Source organism: Triturus cristatus, chromosome 6 (genome assembly GCF_964204655.1).
Source record: "Triturus cristatus chromosome 6, aTriCri1.1, whole genome shotgun sequence".
NCBI classification, from domain to species: domain Eukaryota; kingdom Metazoa; phylum Chordata; class Amphibia; order Caudata; family Salamandridae; genus Triturus; species Triturus cristatus.
Window position 1 is genome coordinate 1,809,121,583 of NC_140589.1, and position 22,998 is coordinate 1,809,144,580.

The window sequence follows — 22,998 nt, forward strand, 5'->3', positions numbered from 1 at the left end:
GCCAGAGGGAAGAGGAGTCACACTGCAATGAAAGGAAGGCTAGTTTATTTTATTTCTTTTTTAGTTGCCCCCCTCCAGCCTTGGTGTATGCGGGCCGTCACTGCTGTCATCCATAGTGCAGGCTGCTAGCTCCCTCCTATATAATATAACTGATGTGCTGTCACCTCTTGTCCCGAGTAGTGAGGGAAGCTCTGCTGTCTGCTGTCATCCAGAACAGCGTAATATACGAGGATAGCTCTGCTGTCGGCCTGAACAGTGTAAGATCTGAGGATAGCCCTGCTGACAGCCTGAACAATGTAATATAAAAGGATAGCTCTGCTGTCATCCTGAACAGCTGGATATACTAAAATAGCTCTGCTGTCGGCCTGAACAGTGTGAGATCTGAGGATAGCCTTGCTGACAGCCTGAACATTGTGATATAAGAGGATAGCTCTGCTGTCTGCTGTCATCCTGAACAGCTGGATATACTAAAATAGCTCTGCTGTCGGCCTGAACAGTGTGAGATCTGAGGATAGCCTTGCTGACAGCCTGAACATTGTGATATAAGAGGATAGCTCTGCTGTCTGCTGTCATCCTGAACAGCTGGATATACTAAAATAGCTCTGCTGTCGGCCTGAACAGTGTGAGATCTGAGGATAGCCTTGCTGACAGCCTGAACATTGTGATATAAGAGGATAGCTCTGCTGTCTGCTATCATCCTGAACAGCTGGATATACTAAAATGGCTCTGCTGTCGGCCTGAACAGTGTGAGCTCTGAGGATAGCCCTGCTGACAGCCTGAACATTGTGATATAAGAGGATAACTCTGCTGTCTGCAGCTAGCCTGACGAGTGCGTAGTATCTGAGGATAGCCTTGCTATCTATATTCGTCTTGAACAATGTGATATCTGACAATAACTCTGCAGTCTGCGGCCATCCCGAACTGTTTGTTAGCTGAGGGTAACTGTTCTGTCCTCCTGAACAGCGTGAGATCATAGGATAGCTCTGCTATCGCCCTGAACAGTGTGATATAAGAAGAAAGCTCTGCTGTTGGCCTGAACAGTGTGATATAAGAGGATAGCTTTGCTGTCGGCCTGAACTGTGTGATATGAGAGGATAGCTATGCTGTCTGCTGTCATTCTGAACAATGGGCTAGCTCTGCTGTCTGAGGTTAGTCTGAAGAGTGTGTGGTATTGGAGGATAGCCCCGTTATCTATCGTCGTCATGATCAATGTGATATCTGAGAATAATTCTGCTGTTTGTGACCATCCAGAACAGTGTGTTGGCTGAGGGTAACTCTGCTGTCCTCCTGAACAGTGTGAGATCTGAGGATAGCTCTGCTGTCGTCCTGAACAGTGTGAAATAAGGGAATAGCTCTGCTGTCAACCTCAACAGCGTGAGATCTGAGGATAGCTCTGCTGTCGGCATGAACAGTGTGATATAAGAGGATAGCTCTGCTGTCGTCCTCAACAGTGTGAAATCTGGGGGTAGCTCTGCTGTCGTCCTCAACAGTGTGAAATCTGGGGATAGCTCTGCTGTTGTTCTCAACAGGGTGATATAAAAGGATAACTTAGCAGTGGGCCGGAATAGTGTGAGCTCTGAGGATAGCTCTGTTGTCTGCCTGTACAGTGTGATATAAGAGATAGCTCTGCTGTCACCCTAAACAGTGTGATATAAGAGGATAGCTCTGCTGTCGTCCTGAACAGTGTGATATAAGAGGATAGCTCATCTGTCTGCTGTCATCCTGAACAGCGGAATATACTAGAATAGCTCTGCTGTGTGCTGTCATCCTGAACAATGGGATAGCTCTGCTGTCTGTGGTTAGCTTGACAAGTGCATGGTATGGGAGGATGGCCCTGTTATCTATTGTTGTCTTGAACAGTGTGATATCTGAGAATAACTCTGCTGTTTGCGGCCATCCCGAACTGTGTGTTAGCTGAGGGTAACTCAGCTGTCCTCCTGAACAGTGAGAGATCAGAGGATAGCTCTGCTGTCCTCATGAACAGTGAATATGAGGATAGCTCTGCTGTCGCCCTGAACAGTGTGATATAGGAGGATAGCTCTGCTGTTGTCCATAACAGTGTGGCATAAGAGGATAGCTCTGCTGTCATCCTCATCAGTGTGAGATCTGAGGATAGCTCTGCTATCGTCCTCAACAGTGTGAGATCTGAGGATAGCTCTGCTGTCATCTTGAACAGTGTGCTAGCTGAGGGTAACTGCTGTCCTACTGAACAGTGTGATAGCTGTGGGTAACTCTGTTGTGATCCTGAATGGTGTGAGATCTAAGAATAGCTCTGCTGTCATCCTGAACAGTGGGATTGCTGAGGGTAGCTCTGCTGTTGTCCTCCACAGCGTGATATAAGAGGATAGCTCTGCTATCTTCCTCAACAGTGTGAGATCTGAGGATAGCTCTGCTGTCGGCCTGAACAGTGTGAGATCTGAGGGTAGCTCTGCTGTCGGCCTGAACAGTGTGAGATCTGAGGATAGCTCTGCTGTCGTCCTCAACAGTGTGAGATCTGAGGATAGCTCTGCTGTCAGCCGGAACAGTGTGATATAAGAGGATAGCTCTGCTGACGTCTTGAGCAGTGTGAGATCCGAGGATAGCTCTTTTGTCATACTAAACAGTGTAATATAAGAGCATAGCTCTGCTGTCGGCTTGAACAGTGTGATATGAGGATAGCTCTGTTGTCATCCTCAACAGTGTGAGATCTGAGGATAGCTCTGCTGCCGGCCTAAACAGTGTGAGATCTGAGGATAGCTCTGCTGTCGTCCTGGACATTGTGACCCCTGACTGTGGTATCAATGTCCCTATGTTGGACCTTACCTGGTGCACTGACTATGATAGGCCTACGAGAAGGCCACACGTCAAGCTAATATGTGACCAAACCCTGGGCTTTTATCTGTCAGCCTAATGCATTCTGGGAGTTCTAGTCTTGATCCATATCATTTGGAGTGTTGGACAAACACACCTGAAAGCGATGGTTTGTAGAAGGAAAGCCGAGGACTAGAATCCAGGTCAGCTGAAGACAAGGGTCGATGAAAGCTTGTGGCCACGCCCCTTCTTTGCAGATTCATAAATGGCGGCATGAGCCGCCCACAAGGGGGCAGAGTGCCCAGACACATGCTTCCAGGTTACAGTGTCCTGGAGCCGCCCCGGATGCGGCCTTTGTGCTGTTTACAGAGAAGCAGTCTCCCGTGACAGTCATGAGGGACCCAGGGGTGGCCTTTGTGCTGTGTACAGCAGAGCAGTCTCCCGTGACAGTCGAGAGACCCAGGATGCGCCTGGAGCATAAACTAGTTGTTTGAGACCGGCTCTGGGAATCAAGTTTAAAACATGTGGAAGAAAAACCTAACGTCACATGAAATGCTTCAGTGACTTAGCAGTAATTGAATGACTCCAAGTCAAAATTCCCTCCCTTTCATTCTGCCACCACAGATGCCACGCCATATCCAACACCCTCCGTCTCCCTCGTCTCACCTTGACCTCTGAAATACTTCACAGTCATCGTAAATACAAAGCCATCCAACTTATTCTTTTCCTATCCCACCTCTTCTAGCCAAACACCACCCTGATGCCCCCTCATCTCCCTGGGTACATATGGACCCCTCCTTGAACCAGAGATCTCTCGGATTCCCTTAAGTTAAGCCACGTTCATTCCTTGCTTTGTAAGTAGAGCCGAAGTCCAACGTAGCCACGAAGTCCAATGTAGACCCTAAGTCTAACATACACCCAAAGTCCAGTGTAGACCCAAAGTCCAGCGTAGACAAAAAGTCCAGCGTTGACACGAAGCCCTATGTAGACCCAAATTCCAAAGTAGACCCAAAGCCCAACGTAGACTCAAAGCCCAATGTAGACCCAAAGTCCACCGTAGACCCAAAGTCCAACGTAGACCCAAAGTGCAACATAGACCCAAAGTCCAATGTAGACCCGAAGTCCTACGTAGACATGGAGTCCAACGTAGACCCGGAATGCAACGTACATCCGATGTCTAGCATAGACCCAAAGTCCAACGTAGACCGACAGTCCAACGTAGACCCAAAGTCCAATGTAGACCCAAAGTCCTAGGTAGACCCAAAGTCCAATGTATACCCAAAGTCCAATGTAGACCCGAAGTCCAATGTAGACCCAAAGTCCTACGTAGACATGGAATCCAACATAGACCCAGAGTGCAACGTACATCCGAAGTCTAGCATAGACCCAAAGTCCAACGTAGACCCAAAGTCCAATGTAGACCCGAAGTCCTACATAGGAATGGAGTCGAACGTAGACCTGGAGTGCAACGTACATCCGAAGTCTAGCATATACTCAAAGTCCAACGTAGACCGACAGTCCAACATAGACCAACAGTCCAATGTAGACCGACAGTCCAACGTAGACCCAAAGTCCTACGTAGACCCAAAGTCCTACGTAGACCCAGGGTCCTACGTAGACCCGGGGTCCAATGTAGATCCGAAGTCTAGCATAGACCCAAAGTCCAATGTTTACCGACAGTCCAACGTAGTCCTAAAGTCCAACGTAGACCTGAAGTCCCCAGCGTAGACCCGGCTGTGCTTGAAAACCAAAGGCCCCCAGTAGACTCCATTCTTTTTCGAAGCTGCTTAGAAGATGTGTTGGCAGGCGGCTAGAAAACGACACCACTGACAGTCATCTCTTAGACGATTTTCAAAGCATTCTCTGTACTGAAAACCCTCCTCAGAATCGTGGACGACACTCTGCATCGCTTGGATGAAGGACATTCTGTCTCTCCTGACTTGTCCGCATACTTTGTGGGGTGAACCTTTCAGAGGCTCACCGGTGCAGGGGTTCGCCCTTCTTTGCACACTAGTCCTTTAGACTGGCAAAATAGAGATTGGCACAGAAGCTGTAATATTAGAGAAAACAAATGTATTAACCTCTCATGAGGGAGACTACGTCAATACGGTACCCTCAGGCCACTGTATGAGGTAGTCTAAGGAGTACAGAAACCCTGGTGCTTATATACTGTGATAGTTGCAGTGTAAGCAGGGAAGCTCAAAAAGAGGCAGTATAAGTGTACACACAAATAACCATTTACATATAAGGGTACATGAGAATTGTTTAGTCAACAGAGTGGGAGGGGTTACATAGTTGCTGACATCAGTTAAAATAGCCTGACAGTTAACTTTGTAACAGGTGCATTCCAGCAGCTTCAGGTCTTTCTGAGCACGCGCAAGGCTCTGTCTCAGTGCTGAAGGAGTTAACTAACTGATGACTCAAGCAGAATAGAAGCGCAGGCATCAGTAAAGAGACAAGAAGCACATGGCCAGCACATGGGTAACTAAAATGGCTGCCACAAACAAAATGGCTTCAGCTCATGCTAACAGCGATCTCTGCTAGTTTCCACACCTTCAAGGCCATCGGTCGTAATGCACTCATCAACTCTAGAACCTCAGAAACATAATGAGGATTGAAGGAACAGTGCTAGAATGGTTTAGATCCTCTCTTTGGGACTCTCTTTAACCACTGTGTGGACCACTAGGCAACATGCTGGCAAAGCGTGGCATTTCCTTTCAACAACAGGTGGGTCCTGCTTTTTCCTGGAAGGAAAGATTCCAGTAGAACATCACCACAGCCTTGAGCCTTTCCACCCAAGACGAGATGTTAAACTGTCCTTTCTCGTCCTAGTCATTTCGCATGTGGACTCACTAGACTGACCGTATCTTACCTTGCTCCCATCTAAGCAGCCCTCCATTCGGCAGCCCGTCTAGTCTCCGATACAAATATTTCAGTGCATCACAATGGCTTTTGGAACCATAGGTTGGACTCTGATAGATCATTGCTAAGCCTATAAGCCACCTTGCCTCACCAAGATGGCGACTTGCATGAGTAAACTGAAAACACTGATCATGAGGCTTCAGCTTTCTGCCACAACTAGAACCGTAGGAAGCCAAGCTCTGCTCCAGACGGACACTCCCAGTTTTAGGAAGTCCTCCATGCTCTGGCAATGCACCAAGAATCTGGAATGATCTCCCGGCACTGATCCATCACGCCAATTTCTGCTTCTAGAATGGATCTCTAACAGCACTTTGTTAAAGAGATGTCTTAATCATTCCCCACATCTGTCATAGCTGTTTTCCCTGAAATTGCCAACCAAAGATATCATTATAATTAGGGCTCCCGGTTTTATGGCATTTCCGTCTGTATTTATCCATATTTATTTTTTTCAAACTATATCTGTATTTATCCATATTTATTTGGATTTTGTAGGAAAAGTAAGCTGAAATGATTATATTTCCACATTTATTTAACCAATAAATATGCACTCATGCTTGAATGTCTGCCATGTTTCAATGCTGTGAACACCTGTGGAAGATAACTCAATAACAACCTTGTGCATATCTACTGCTGTTAAAGCCTCTTTATTAAATTCCTTTCTTTTTTAACCCTTTATCTATCAATCCACACATCTATTGGCCTGGCAGTCATGGCAAACAGCATTTACAATTACTCAAAAGCAACCCAGTTTCCATTTTTATCCACATTTAAAAATAAATACAGACAAGAAAATTAATGTTTTCTGTCTGTATTTATCTGTACAAATCAGTAAAAATGGAAAACAGGGAGGCATAATTATAATACATTGGAATCTGCAAGCCCTTCATAAAAACTTGTGTCTAGTTTGTTTATAATCAGTGACTTATGACACACCCAGTCGCCTTTTATAAAGAAAGGATGTAGCCTCTCAACTGTAATAACATTACAGTTGAGTTCTGATGTCACAATGCCCGCTGCCAGAGTCAGCTGCTGAGGAGAAAAGAAACTGTTTGCTTTTCTTTCTTCTGCTCTGTTTTTCTAGCTGTATAGTGACAAGCACTACGGCAATATTATGGCAACATGTTTATTTTCTGCACTCCTTGGGTAATTATAGAAAACTTAGATTATTTCTACGTGTTTCTACACATTCAGAGCTACTGCACTTTTTTTAAACTGACTTTCATTAAATAATTCCAAAATCTTTTTGCAAAAAATATCTAACAGCTTTTTTGATGTGTTTAATTGTGCACTAGATATTCTATTTATATTCTTTATGTTTCCAAATGTGATGCCTTTTTCATATGAAAGAGCTATGCGCCAAGGTTTTAAGTGGTTTGTGGGAAAGGTGATGGTGTGACCATGTATATGAGATAAAGTACCCCCTGCCGTATATGATAAGGATATTGCATGTCACCTCAGAGTTCCATACCTTTATAAAAGAATTCAGCCTTTGGCCTCATTCCTCTATATTGACATTAAACTCCTCAGTAACTTGCATATTCTTATAATGTAAGGCAGGGGGTACTTTATCCCATATATCTATCTATCTGGTTACCTATTCCATGTCTTACTACCTGTATGTGCTTGCTCATTATTATTCCATGCCATTCCGTAAATATCTATATCAGCAATCAAATACTAAATGAGTAGATAAGGGGCGGGGCCAGTGATGCCTGTGAGCTGACATACGGTCTGTGGTTGCACTCACATCAGCTTCTCTTACTCCTCTCTACCTCCAGTCAGAGGACTCACATGCAAAGGCTGCAACTTCAAGGTCTGGTCTATTTGCTTCTATGGTTCCGGCGACAAGGATTGTCCAGCAGGGAGCTGTTCCACCACCTCCACCTCCCTAGGTAAGGCACTAGAACCTTTACGCTTCAGCATTGTGTGCGCTCTATGACCCCCTCAGAGGTGCTGTCCTCAGTACATGCATGTGTGAGGCGGGAATACATGACTGTGCGTGTTGCAACCTGGCAAAACCAGTATTACCTGCCTAAGCGTTTCCCTGCTCTACATCATACAATTTTTCAGTCTCCCCCCTTCTAATATATACTAAACAATATTTCTTCCTCCTCTCTTCTCTTGTGAACTATATCTTCCAACCCTTTACTCTCTCTTGTACGTATGATAGTGGCAGCTTCCTTTGGGGCAGTAATGGTGGGGTGGAGGGAGTCGAGTTAAAGAAAGAAAATAAAATATTACTTACCTGCCAGCCAGCCATCCGGCTACCGGCTTTCCTCCGTCCTCTTCTCTTCCTGGCAGCACGGAAGCACACAGGCTCCCAGACTTCCCTAGCCAATCATTACGTTGCTGTCACCAGCATGACAGCAGCATTGTGATTGGTCTGAACGCCTCGGTACAGGAACTGGGAGCGTGTGTATGTTCTCCACCCAGGCTGTGCAATACAGCCAGGTTGCGAGCATGCTAAGTGTGCATCACTGTTTGGCCGGCCAAAGCGTCATGCACACTTCAGTGCACCAACCACTCGTTCCCCTGCTGGCTGTGACAACAGCCAAGCCCCCCTCCCCTAAAAGTGGCTTCAGCACGGAAAAGTAAAATGATAATAGCATTGTATTATCATTTTATTTTTTATTTTTTACACTACTGAAAAGCAGTGAGGCGCCGCTCCTCCGCCTTAGCGGAGAAGCTGCGGCTGATGTGGGCTTTATAAACTGGTGGAGATGGGAGAAAGGAGGAATATTTACATACAATAGCAAGGGTTTCACACTTCCATGTACTGAATCCAGTGTTTTGCCTCTCTCTGGTAGGGCACACGTCTCTCTGCCAGTATTGTATCATCAGTTGCCTCACTCTCCCCTATAGCATGGAGTGACGTCAGTCTTCTGTGGCCTCCGTGGCTCAAAGGCGATGATCCATCCTTCTGGCAAGCACTGAGGCTGTCCGTGGAAACCCAGATTCTCCTGAGAGCTCACTGAACTGCCAAGTACTGCCCCTATTGGCTTTGACCTTCAGGTGCTTGTGAAGTCGAAAACTCAAGACCTTGAACTTCCGGGTCAAGCTGCACATATATCACATGCACTTTATGGCCAAGCAGTGTTTGTAGCATCCATCATTGAATATGCCTCAGAACTTTAGTACGTTTTTTTGTATTGGGACTATTCTTCAGGCTGCATAGCTCAAGCCCCTCAGGTTAGTACACAGTCAAGTTACAGAGTTATGAAAGTGCAGGCTGTAGCCGGGTCTGGTGGATCAGTGGACTAATGCATCCACTGCAGCAGCCTCTGTTCAACCTCATGGTCACAGGTTCAAATCCCAGTGGGTCCACTGAGCCTTTTATCCATCTGAGGTCGATGAAATGAGTACCATTGAGTTGGGTAACAACAAACATCTGTTATTCAGCGCCAATATACCCGTAGTGGTGAACGTGCACTTTACAAATACACGTTATGTTATGTTATCTAAACCCACACCACTATCCTGGGGGTATTCAGTGTTCGACTGAGCTTCAGCCCGAGAGTCACCCGGAAAGAGGAGCTGCCCGGTCCTTGATTCCAGGTACAGCATCGATGCTGGTTACTAGGTTTGCCATGTTTGCCTCTGATTCACACAAGGCCCCCTAGTCCCAAAAACTCAGTGGCAGGTACTCACTCACACTGGGCTCATCTCTTGTAGAATTAGAGCATGCTAGGCCTGGAGGGCACCAGGCTGCGGCCTCCTAGTACCACAGATTCAGTGGCAGGCACTTACTCACACTGAGCTCATCTCTTGTAGTATTAGAGCCTGCTAGGCCCTGAGGGAACCAGGCTGTGGACCCCTAGTACCAGAGACTCAGAGGCAGGCACTCACTCACACTGGGCTCATCTCTTGTAGAATTAGAGCATGCTAGGCCTGGAGGGAACCAGGCTGCGGCCTCCTAGTACCAGAGATTCCGTGGCAGACACTCACTCACACTGAGCTCATCTCTTGTAGTATTAGAGCCTGCTAGGCCCTGAGGGAACCAGGCTGTGGACCCCTAGTACCAGAGACTCAGAGGCAGGCACTCACTCACACTGGGCTCATCTCTTGTAGAATTAGAGCATGCTAGGCCTGGAGGGCACCAGGCTGCGGCCTCCTAGTACCAGATATTCAGTGGCAGGCACTTACTCACACTGAGCTCATCTCTTGTAGTATTAGAGCCTGCTAGGCCCTGAGGGAACCAGGCTGTGGACCCCTAGTACCAGAGACTCAGAGGCAGGCACTCACTCACACTGGGCTCATCTCTTGTAGAATTAGAGCATGCTAGGCCTGGAGGGAACCAGGCTGCGGCCTCCTAGTACCAGAGATTCCGTGGCAGACACTCACTCACACTAAGCTCATCTCTTGTAGTATTAGATCCTGCTAGGCCCGGAGGACACCAGGCTGTGGACCCCTAGTACCAGAGACTCAGAGGCAGGCACTCACTCACACTGAGCTCATCTCTTGTAGTATTAGAGCATGCTAGGCCCGGAGGGCAACAGGCTGTGGCCCCCTAGTACCAGAGATTCCGTGGCAGACACTCACTCATATTGAGCTCATCTCTTGTAGTATTAGAGCCTGCTAGGCCCAGAGGGCACCAGGCTGTGGACCCCTAGTACCAGAGGCTCAGAGGCAGGCACTCACTCACACTGAGCTCATCTCTTGTATTAGAGCCTGCCAGGGCGGAAGGCGCCAGGCTGCGACCCCGTAGTGCCAAAGACTCAGTGGCAGGCCCTCACTTACCCTGAGCTCATCTCTTGCAGTATTAGAGCCTGTTAGGGCGAAGGGCGCCAAGTTGCGACCCCCTAGTGCCAAAGACTCAGTGGCAGGCCCTCACTCACACTGAGCTCATATCTTGTAGCAGTAGAGCCTGCTAGGGCGGGGGGCACCAGGCTGCGACCCCCTAGTGCCAAAGACTCAGTGGCAGGCCTTCAACTCACACTGAGCTCATCTCTTGTAGTAGTAGAGCCTGCTAGGGCGGAGGACGCTAGGCTGCGACCCCCTAGTGCCAAAGACTCAGTGGCAGGCCCTCACTACCACTGAGTTCATCTCTTGCAGTAGTAGAGCCTGCTAAGTCCCACACTGACCTCCATCAAGCTGAGCTCTCCCAGGACCAGTCTCATGGGTTCCACGCTCACACACATCAAACCTAGCGCTTCCATGCACTATACTACACTCACTGACACCAGACTGAGCTCCCCAGCACTACAGCCTCACGTGTGCAGCACTCACTGACTCCAAGCTGTACTCTCTCTGTACTGTGGTCTCATGGGTTTCATACTCACTGACTCCAAGTTGTACTCTCTCAGCACTACAACCCCTCAGGTGCAACACTCACTGACTCAAAGATGTACTATATCTGTACTGTGGTTTCATAGGTTCCATTCTCACTGACTCCAAGCTGTACTCTCACTGTACTGTGGTTTCATGGGATAAAGTTCCACACTCACTGACTCCAAGCTGTACACTTTCAGTACTGTGGCCTCATGGGTTCCACGCTCACTGATTCCAAACAGGACTGTTTTGGTACTGTGGGCTCCTGGGTTCCACAAACACTGACTCCAAGCTATACTCTCTCAGTACTGTGGTCTCACCGGTTCCAGGCTCACTAACTCCAAGCTGTACTTTCTCTGTACTGTGGCCTCACGGGTTCCATGCTCACTGACTCCAAGCTGTACTCTCTCGGTCCTGTGGTCTCACTGGTTCCACACTTACTTACACCAAGCTGTACTCTCTCAGTACTGTTGTCTCACAGGTTCCATGCTCACTGACTCCAACCTGTACTCTCTCTCTCCTACTGTGGTCTCGCGGGTTCCATTCTGACTGACTCCAAGCTGTACTCTCTCGGTAATGTGGTCTCATGGGTTAAAGTTTCACACTCACTGACACCAAGCTGTACACTTTCATTACTGTGGTCTCATGAGTTCCCAGCTCACTGATTCCAACCTGGACTCTCTTGGTACCGTGGCCTCACGGGTTCCACGCTCACTGATTCCAAGCTGTACTCTCTGGGTACTGTGGCCTCAGGGGTTCCACACTTACTTACTCTAAGCTGTACTCCCCGGGTACTGTGGTCTCATTAATTCCACACTCATTGACTCCAAGTTGTACTAGTCTCTCTCGGTACTATCGTCTCATTGGTTCCACACTCACTGACTTCAAGCTGAAGTCTCTCAGTACTATGGCCTCATGGGTTCCATGTCCACTGGCTCAAAGCTGTACTCTCTCAAAGCTTGAATCTCTCGTTACTATGGTCTCCTTGGTTCCGTGCTCACTGACTCAAAGCTGTGCTCTCTCGGTACTATGGTCTCATTGGTTCCATGCTCACTGACTCAAAGCTGTACAGTCTCGGTACTATGGTCTCCTTGGTTCCGTGCTCACTGACTCAAAGCTGTACTCTCTCGGTACTATGGTCTCCTTGGTTCCATGCTCACTGACTCAAAGCTGTACTCTCTCGGTTCTATGGGCTCCTTGGTTCCATGCTCACTGATTCAAAGCTGTACTCTCTCGGTACTATGGTCTCCTTGGCTCCATGCTCACTGACTCAAAGCTGTACTCTCTCGTTACTATGGTCTCCTTGTTTCCACGCTCACTGACTCACAGCTGTACGCTCTCTGTACTATGGTCTACGTGGAACTGGTACTATGGTCTCATTGGCTCCACACTCACTGACTTCAAGCTGTAGTCTCTCAGTATTTTGGCCTCATGGGTTCCATGTCCACTGACTCAAAGCTGTACTCTCGCAGTACTATGATCTACTTGGTTCCATGCTCAATGGCTCAAAGCTGTACTCTCTCGATACTATGGTCTCCTTGGTTCCATGCTCACTGACTCAAAGCTCTACTCTCTCGATACTATGGTCTCCTTGGTTCCATGCTCACTGGCTCAAAGCTGTACTCTCTCGGTACTATGGTCTCCTTGGTTCCATGCTCCCTGACTCAAAGCTCTACTCTCTCAGTACTATGGTCTCCTTGGTTCCATGCTCACTGACTCAAAGCTCAACTCTCTCAGTACTATGGTCTCCTTGGATCCATGCTCATTGGCTCAAAGCTGTACTCTCTCGGTACTATGGTCTCATTGGTTCCAAACTCACTGACTTCAAGCTGTAGTCCCTCGGTACTATGGTCTCCTTGGTTCCATGCTCACTGACTCAAAGCTTTACTCTCTCAAAGCTGTACTCTCTCGGTACTATGGTCTCCTTGGTTCCATGCTCACTGACTCAAAGCTGTACTCTCTCAAAGCTGTACTCTCTCGGTACTATGGTCTCCCTCGGTCCATGCTCACTGACGAAAAAGCTGTACTCTCTTGGTACTATGGTCTCCTTGATTCCATGCTTACTGACTCAAAGCTGTACTCTCTCAAAGCTGTACTATCTCAGTATTATGGTCTCCTTGGTTCCATGTCCACTGGCTCAAAGCTGTACTCTCTTGTTACTATGGTCTCCTTGGTTCCGTGCTCACTGACTCAAAGCTGTACTCTCTCGGTACTATGGTCTCCTTGGTTCCATGCTCACTGACTCAAAGCTGTACTCTCTCGGTACTATAGTCTCCTTGGTTCCAAGCTCACTGACTCAAAGCTGTACTCTCTCAGTACTATGGTCTCCTTGGTTCCAAGCTCACTGACTCAAAGCTGTACTCTCTCGGTACTATGGTCTCCTTGGTTCCATGCTCACTGACTCAAACCTGTACTCTCTTGTTACTATGGTCTCCTTGGCTCCATGCTCACTGACTCAAAGCTGTACTCTCTTAGTACTATGGTCTCATTGGTTCCACACTCACTGACTCAAAGCTGTACTCTCTCGTTACTATGGTCTCCTTGGTTCCATGCTCACTGACTCAAAGCTGTACTCTCTTGGTACTATGGTCTCATTGGTTCCACACTCACCGACTTCAAGCTGTAGTCTCTCTGTACTATGGTCTCCATGGTTCCATGCTCACTGACTCAGAGCTTTACTCTCTCAAAACTGTACTCTCTCGGAACTATGGTCTCCTTCATTCCATGCTCACTGACTCAAAGCTGTACTCTCTCGGTACTATGGTCTCCTTGGTTCCGTGCTCACTGACTCAAAGCTGTACTCTCTCAAAGCTGTACACTCTCGGTAGCATGGTCTCCTTGGTTCCATGTCCACTGCCTCAAAGCTGTAGTCTCTCGGTACTATGGTCTCCATGGTTCCATGCTCACTGACTCAAAGCTTTACTCTCTCAAAGCTGTACTCTCTCTGAACTATGGTCTCCTTGGTTCCATGCTCACTGACTCAAAGCTGTACTCTCTCAAAGCTGTACTCTCTCGGTACTATGGTCTCCTTGGTTCCATGCTCACTGACTCAAAGCTGTACTCTCTCGGTAATATGGTCTCCTTGGTTCCGTGCTCACTGACTCAAAGCTATACTCTCTCAAAGTTGTACACTCTCGGTACTATGGTCTCCTTGGTTCCATGTCCACTGCCTCAAAGCTGTACTCTCTCGTTACTATGGTCTCCTTGGTTCCGTGCTCACTGACTCAAACCTGTACTCTCTCGGTACTATGGTCTCCTTGGTTCCATGCTTACTGACTCAAAGCTGTACTCTCTCGGTACTATGGGCTCCTTGGTTCCATACTCACTGATTCAAAGCTGTACTTTCTCGGTACTATGGTCTCCTTGGTTCCATGCTCACTGACTCAAAGCTGTACTCTCTTGTTACTATGGTCTCCTTGTTTCCACGCTCACTGACTCACAGCTGTACGCTCTCGGTACTATGGTCTCCGTGGAACTGGTACTATGGTCTCGTTGGTTCCACACTCACTGACTTCAAGCTGTAGTCTCTCAGTATTTTGGCCTCATGGGTTCCATGTCCACTGACTCAAAGCTGTACTCTGGCAGTACTATGATCTACTTGGTTCCATGCTCACTGGCTCAAAGCTGTACTCTCTCGGTACTATGGTCTCCTTGGTTCCATGCTCACTGAGTCAAAGCTCTACTCTCTCGGTACTATGGTCTCCTTGGTTCCATGCTCACTGGCTCAAAGCTCTACTCTCTCGGTACTATGGTCTCCTTTGTTCCATGCTCACTGATTCAAAGCTCTACTCTCTCAGTACTATGGTCTCCTTGGTTCCATGCTCACTAACTCAAAGATCAACTCTCTCAGTACTATGGTCTCCTTGGATCCATGCTCATTGGCTCAAAGCTGTACTCTCTCGGTACTATGGTCTCATTGGTTCCAAACTCACTGACTTCAAGCTGTAGTCCCTCGGTACTATGGTCTCCTTGGTTCCATGCTCACTGACTCAAAGCTGTACTCTCTCGGTACTATGGTCTCATTGGTTCCACACTCACTGACTTCAAGCTGTAGTCTCTCGGTACTATGGTCTCCTTGGTTCCATGCTCACTGACTCAAAGCTTTACTCTCTCAAAGCTGTACTCTCTCGGTACTATGGTCTCCTTGGTTCCATGCTCACTGACTCAAAGCTGTACTCTCTCAAAGCTGTACTCTCTCGGTACTATGGTCTCCATCGTTCCATGCTCACTGACGAAAAAGCTGTACTCTCTCGGTACTATGGTCTCCTTGGTTTCATGCTTACTGACTCAAAGCTGTACTCTCTCAAAGCTGTACTATCTCGGTACTATGGTCTCCTTGGTTCCATGTCCACTGGCTCAAAGCTGTACTCTCTTGGTACTATGGTCTCATTGGTTCCACACTCACTGACTCAAAGCTGTACTCTCTCGTTACTATGGTCTCCTTGGTTCCATGCTCAATGACTCAAAGCTGTACTCTCTTGGTACTATGGTCTCATTGGTTCCACACTCACGACTTCAAGCTGTAGTCTCTCTGTACTATGGTCTCCATGGTTCCATGCTCACTGACTCAAAGCTTTACTCTCTCAAAACTGTACTCTCTCTGAACTATGGTCTCCTTCATTCCATGCTCACTGACTCAAAGCTGTACTCTCTCGGTACTATGGTCTCCTTGGTTCCGTGCTCACTGACTCAAAGCTGTACTCTCTCAAAGCTGTACACTCTCGGTAGTATGGTCTCCTTGGTTCCATGTCCACTGCCTCAAAGCTGTAGTCTCTCGGTACTATGGTCTCAATGGTTCCATGCTCACTGACTCAAAGCTTTACTCTCTCAAAGCTGTACTCTCTCGGAACTATGGTCTCCTTGGTTCCATGATCACTGACTCAAAGCTGTACTCTCTCAAAGCTGTACTCTCTCGGTACTATGGACTCCTTGGTTCCATGCTCACTGACTCAAAGCTGTACTCTCTCGGTACTATGGTCTCCTTGGTTCCGTGCTCACTGACTCAAAGCTATACTCTCTCGGTACTATGGTCTCCTTGGTTCCATGCTTACTGACTCAAAGCTGTACTCTCTCGGTACTATGGGCTCCTTGGTTCCATGCTAACTGATTCAAAGCTGTACTTTCTCGGTACTATGGTCTCCTTGGTTCCATGCTCACTGACTCAAAGCTGTACTCTCTCGTAACTATGGTCTCCTTGTTTCCACGCTCACTGACTCACAGCTGTACGCTCTCAGTACTATGGTCTCCGTGGAACTGGTACTATGGTCTCGTTGGTACCACACTCACTGACTTCAAGCTGTAGTCTCTCAGTATTTTGGCCTCATGGGTTCCATGTCCACTGACTCAAAGCTGTACTCTGGCAGTACTATGATCTACTTGGTTCCATGCTCACTGGCTCAAAGCTGTACTCTCTCGGTACTATGGTCTCCTTGGTTCCATGCTCACTGAGTCAAAGCTGTACTCTCTCGGTACTATGGTCTCCTTGGTTCCATGCTCACTGGCTCAAAGCTGTACTCTCTAGGTACTATGGTCTTCTTGGTTCCATGCTCACTGACTCAAAGCTCTACTCTCTCAGTACTATGGTCTCCTTGGTTCCATGCTCACTGACTCAAAGCTCAACTCTCTCAGTACTATGGTCTCCTTGGTTCCATGCTCATTGGCTCAAAGCTGTACTCTCTCGGTACAATGGTCTCATTGGTTCCAAACTCACTGACTTCAAGCTGTAGTCCCTCGGTACTATGGTCTCCTTGGTTCCATGCTCACTGACTCAAAGCTGTACTCTCTCGGTACTATGGTCTCATTGGTTCCACACTCACTGACTTCAATCTGTAGTCTCTCGGTACTATGGTCTCCTTGGTTCCATGCTCACTTACTCAAAGCTTTACTCTCTCAAAGCTGTACTCTTTCGGTACTATGGTCTCCTTGGTTCCATGCTCACTGACTCAAAGCTGTACTCTCTCGGTACTATGGTCTCCCTCGTTCCATGCTCACTGACAAAAAAGCTGTACTCTCTCGGTACTATGGTCTCCTTGGTTCCATGCTTACTGACTCAAAGCTGTACTCTCTCAAAGCTGTTCTATCTCGGTACTATGGTCTCCTTGGTTCCATGTCCACTGGCTCAAAGCTGTACTCTCTTGTTACTATGGTCTCCTTGGTTCCGTGCTCACTGACTCAAAGCTGTACTCTCTCGGTACTATGGTCTCCTTGGTTCCAAGCTCACTGACTCAAAGCTGTACTCTCTCAGTACTATGGTCTCCTTGGTTCCAAGCTCACTGACTCAAAGCTGTACTCTCTCGGTACTATGGTATCCTTGGTTCCATGCTCACTGACTCAAACCTGTACTCTCTTGTTACTATGGTCTCCTTGGCTCCATGCTCACTGACTCAAAGCTGTACTCTCTTGGTACTATGGTCTCATTGGTTCCACACTCACCGACTTCAAGCTGTAGTCTCTCGGTACTATGGTCTCCATGGTTCCATGCTCACTGACTCAAAGCTTTACTCTCTCAAAGCTGTACTCTCTCAGAACTATGGTCTCCTTGGTTCCATGCTCACTGACTCAAAGCTGTACTCTCTCGGTACTATGGTCTCCTTGGTTCCGTGCTCACTGACTCAAAGCTGTACTCTCTCAAAGCTGTACACTCTCGGTACTATGGTCTCCTTGGTTCCATGTCCACTGCCTCAAAGCTGTACTCTCTCGTTACTATGGTCTCCTTGGTTCCGTGCTCAATGACTCAAAGCTGTACTCTCTCGGTACTATGGTCTCCTTGGTTCCATGCTCACTGACTCAAAGCTGTACTCTCTCGGTAGTATGGGCTCCTTGGTTCCATGCTCACTGATTCAAAGCTGTACTCTCTCGGTACTATGGTCTCCTTGGCTCCATGCTCACTGACTCAAAGCTGTACTCTCTCGTTACTATGGTCTCCTTGTTTCCACGCTCAGTGACTCACAGCTGTACACTCTCGGTACTATGGTCTCCGTGGAACTGGTACTATGGTCTCATTGGTTCCACACTCACTGACTCAAAGCTGTACTCTCTTTAAAGCTGTACTCTCTCGGTACTATGGTCTCCCTCGTTCCATGCTCACTGACTCAAAGCTGTACTCTCTCGGTACTATGGTCTCCTTGGTTCCATGCTTACTGACTCAAAGCTGTACTCTCTCAAAGCTGTTCTATCTCGGTACTATGGTCTCCTTGGTTCCATGTCCACTGGCTCAAAGCTGTACTCTCTTGTTACTATGGTCTCCTTGGTTCCGTGCTCACTGACTCAAAGCTGTACTCTCTCGGTACTATGGTCTCCTTGGTTCCATGCTCACTGACTCACAGCTGTACTCTCTCGGTACTATGGTCTCCCTGGTTCCAAGCTCACTGACTCAAAGCTGTACTCTCTCAGTACTATGGTCTCCTTGGTTCCAAGCTCACTGACTCAAAGCTGTACCCTCTCGGTACTATGGTCTCCTTGGCTCCATGCTCACTGACTCAAAGCTGTACTCTCTTGGTACTATGGTCTCATTGGTTTCACACTCACTGACTCAAAGCTGTACTCTCTTGTTACTATGGTCTCCTTGGTTCCATGCTCACTGACTCAAAGCTGTACTCTCTTGGTACTATGGTCTCATTGGGTCCACACTCACTGACTCAAAGCTGTACTCTCTTGTTACTATGGTCTCCTTGGTTCCATGCTCACTTACGCAAAGCTGTACTCTCTCGTTACTATGGCCTCCTTGGTTCCATGTTCACTGACTCAAAGCTGTACTCTCTCATTACTTTGGTCTCCTTGGTTCCATGCTCACTGACTCAAAGCTCTACTCTCTTAGTACTATGGTCTCCTTGGTTCCATGCTCACTGACTCAAAGCTTTACTCTCTCAAAGCTGCACTCTCTCTGTACTATGGTCTCCATGGTTCCATGGTCACTGACTCAAAGCTGTTCTCTCTCAAAGCTGTACTCGCTCAGTACTATGGACGCCTTGCTCCATGCTCACTGACTCAAAGCTGCACTCTCTTGGTACTATGGTCTCCTTGGTTCCATGCTCACTGACTCAAAGCTGTACTCTCTCAAAGCTGTACTCTCTCGGTACTATGGTCTCCTTGGTTCCATGCTCACTGACTCAAAGCTGTACTCTCTCGGTACTATGGTCTCTTTGGTTCAAGCTCACTGACTGAAAGCTGTACTCTCTCGGTACTATAGTCGCCTTGGTTCCATGCTCACTGACTCAAAGCTGTACTCTCTCGTTACTATGGTCTCCTTGGTTCCATGCTCACTGACTCAAAGCTGTACTCTCTTGGTACTATGGTCTCATTGGTTCCACACTCACCGACTTCAAGCTGTAGTCTCTCGGTACTATGGTCTCCATGGTTCCATGCTCACTGACTCAAAGCTTTACTCTCTCAAAGCTGTACTCTCTCAGAACTATGGTCTCCTTCGTTCCATGCTCACTGACTCAAAGCTGTACTCTCTCGGTACTATGGTCTCCTTGGTTCCGTGCTCACTGACTCAAAGCTGTACTCTCTCAAAGCTGTACACTCTCGGTACTATGGTATCCTTGGTTCCATGTCCACTGCCTCAAAGCTGTACTCTCTCGTTACTATGGTCTCCTTGGTTCCGTGCTCACTGACTCAAAGCTGTACTCTCTCGGTACTATGGTCTTCTTGGTTCCATGCTCACTGACTCAAAGCTGTACTCTCTCGGTACTATGGTCGCCTTGGTTCCATGCTCACTGGCTCAAAGCTGTACTCTCTAGGTACTATGGTCTTCTTGGTTCCATGCTCACTGACTCAAAGCTCTACTCTCTCAGTACTATGGTCTCCTTGGTTCCATGCTCACTGACTCAAAGCTCAACTCTCTCAGTACTATGGTCTCCTTGGTTCCATGCTCATTGGCTCAAAGCTGTACTCTCTCGGTACTATGGTCTCATTGGTTCCAAACTCACTGACTTCAAGCTGTAGTCCCTCGGTACTATGGTCTCCTTGGTTCCATGCTCACTGACTCAAAGCTGTACTCTCTCGGTACTATGGTCTCATTGGTTCCACACTCACTGACTTCAATCTGTAGTCTCTCGGTACTATGGTCTCCTTGGTTCCATGCTCACTTACTCAAAGCTTTACTCTCTCAAAGCTGTACTCTTTCGGTACTATGGTCTCCTTGGTTCCATGCTCACTGACTCAAAGCTGTACTCTCTCGGTACTATGGTCTCCCTCGTTCCATGCTCACTGACAAAAAAGCTGTACTCTCTCGGTACTATGGTCTCCTTGGTTCCATGCTTACTGACTCAAAGCTGTACTCTCTCAAAGCTGTTCTATCTCGGTACTATGGTCTCCTTGGTTCCATGTCCACTGGCTCAAAGCTGTACTCTCTTGTTACTATGGTCTCCTTGGTTCCGTGCTCACTGACTCAAAGCTGTACTCTCTCGGTACTATGGTCTCCTTGGTTCCAAGCTCACTGACTCAAAGCTGTACTCTCTCAGTACTATGGTCTCCTTGGTTCCAAGCTCACTGACTCAAAGCTGTACTCTCTCGGTACTATGGTATCCTTGGTTCCATGCTCACTGACTCAAACCTGTACTCTCTTGTTACTATGGTCTCCTTGGCTCCATGCTCACTGACTCAAAGCTGTACTCTCTTGGTACTATGGTCTCATTGGTTCCACACTCACTGACTCAAAGCTGTGCTCTCTCGTTACTATGGTCTCCTTGGTTCCATGCTCACTGACTCAAAGCTGTACTCTCTTGGTACTATCGTCTCATTGGTTCCACACTCACCGACTTCAAGCTGTAGTCTCTCGGTACTATGGTCTCCATGGTTCCATGCTCACTGACTCAAAGCTTTACTCTCTCAAAGCTGTACTCTCTCAGAACTATGGTCTCCTTGGTTCCATGCTCACTGACTCAAAGCTGTACTCTCTCGGTACTATGGTCTCCTTGGTTCCGTGCTCACTGACTCAAAGCTGTACTCTCTCAAAGCTGTACACTCTCGGTACTATGGTCTCCTTGGTTCCATGTCCACTGCCTCAAAGCTGTACTCTCTCGTTACTATGGTCTCCTTGGTTCCGTGCTCAATGACTCAAAGCTGTACTCTCTCGGTACTATGGTCTCCTTGGTTCCATGCTCACTGACTCAAAGCTGTACTCTCTCGGTAGTATGGGCTCCTTGGTTCCATGCTCACTGATTCAAAGCTGTACTCTCTCGGTACTATGGTCTCCTTGGCTCCATGCTCACTGACTCAAAGCTGTACTCTCTCGTTACTATGGTCTCCTTGTTTCCACGCTCAGTGACTCACAGCTGTACACTCTCGGTACTATGGTCTCCGTGGAACTGGTACTATGGTCTCATTGGTTCCACACTCACTGACTCAAAGCTGTACTCTCTTTAAAGCTGTACTCTCTCGGTACTATGGTCTCCCTCGTTCCATGCTCACTGACTCAAAGCTGTACTCTCTCGGTACTATGGTCTCCTTGGTTCCATGCTTACTGACTCAAAGCTGTACTCTCTCAAAGCTGTTCTATCTCGGTACTATGGTATCCTTGGTTCCATGTCCACTGGCTCAAAGCTGTACTCTCTTGTTACTATGGTCTCCTTGGTTCCGTGCTCACTGACTCAAAGCTGTACTCTCTCGGTACTATGGTCTCCTTGGTTCCATGCTCACTGACTCAAAGCTGTACTCTCTCGGTACTATGGTCTCCTTGGTTCCAAGCTCACTGACTCAAAGCTGTACTCTCTCAGTACTATGGTCTCCTTGGTTCCAAGCTCACTGACTCAAAGCTGTACCCTCTCGGTACTATGGTCTCCTTGGCTCCATGCTCACTGACTCAAAGCTGTACACTCTTGGTACTATGGTCTCATTGGTTCCACACTCACTGACTCAAAGCTGTACTCTCTTGTTACTATGGTCTCCTTGGTTCCATGCTCACTGACTCAAAGCTGTACTCTCTTGGTACTATGGTCTCATTGGGTCCACACTCACTGACTCAAAGCTGTACTCTCTTGTTACTATGGTCTCCTTGGTTCCATGCTCACTTACGCAAAGCTGTACTCTCTCATTACTTTGGTCTCCTTGGTTCCATGCTCACTGACTCAAAGCTCTACTCTCTTAGTACTATGGTCTCCTTGGTTCCATGCTCACTGACTCAAAGCTTTACTCTCTCAAAGCTGCACTCTCTCTGTACTATGGTCTCCATGGTTCCATGGTCACTGACTCAAAGCTGTACTCTCTCAAAGCTGTACTCGCTCAGTACTATGGACGCCTTGCTCCATGCTCACTGACTCAAAGCTGCACTCTCTTGGTACTATGGTCTCCTTGGTTCCATGCTCACTGACTCAAAGCTGTACTCTCTCAAAGCTGTACTCTCTCGGTACTATGGTCTCCTTGGTTCCATGCTCACTGACTCAAAGCTGTACTCTCTCGGTACTATGGTCTCTTTGGTTCAAGCTCACTGACTGAAAGCTGTACTCTCTCGGTACTATGGTCGCCTTGGTTCCATGCTCACTGACTCAAAGCTGTACTCTCTCGTTACTATGGTCTCCTTGGTTCCATGCTCACTGACTCAAAGCTGTACTCTCTTGGTACTATGGTCTCATTGGTTCCACACTCACCGACTTCAAGCTGTAGTCTCTCGGTACTATGGTCTCCATGGTTCCATGCTCACTGACTCAAAGCTTTACTCTCTCAAAGCTGTACTCTCTCAGAACTATGGTCTCCTTGGTTCCATGCTCACTGACTCAAAGCTGTACTCTCTCGGTACTATGGTCTCCTTGGTTCCGTGCTCACTGACTCAAAGCTGTACTCTCTCAAAGCTGTACACTCTCGGTACTATGGTCTCCTTGGTTCCATGTCCACTGCCTCAAAGCTGTACTCTCTCATTACTATGGTCTCCTTGGTTCCGTGCTCACTGACTCAAAGCTGTACTCTCTCGGTACTATGGTCTTCTTGGTTCCATGCTCACTGACTCAAAGCTGTACTCTCTCGGTAGTATGGGCTCCTTGGTTCCATGCTCACTGATTCAAAGCTGTACTCTCTCGGTAC

The 22,998-nt window shown here is 47.7% G+C and overlaps 1 protein-coding gene across 1 annotated transcript in view; it reads left to right on the forward strand.

Moving 5' to 3' along the window:
- LOC146822058 (uncharacterized) overlaps window positions 1–22,998 on the forward strand; it is a 42,589-nt gene that overhangs the window by 4,114 nt on the left and 15,477 nt on the right. Inside the window, exon 2 of the mRNA XM_085613171.1 lies at window positions 7,491–7,604. Within this exon, the coding sequence (XP_085469297.1) occupies window positions 7,491–7,604 (114 nt within the window). The remainder of the gene's footprint in view (window positions 1–7,490; window positions 7,605–22,998) is intronic.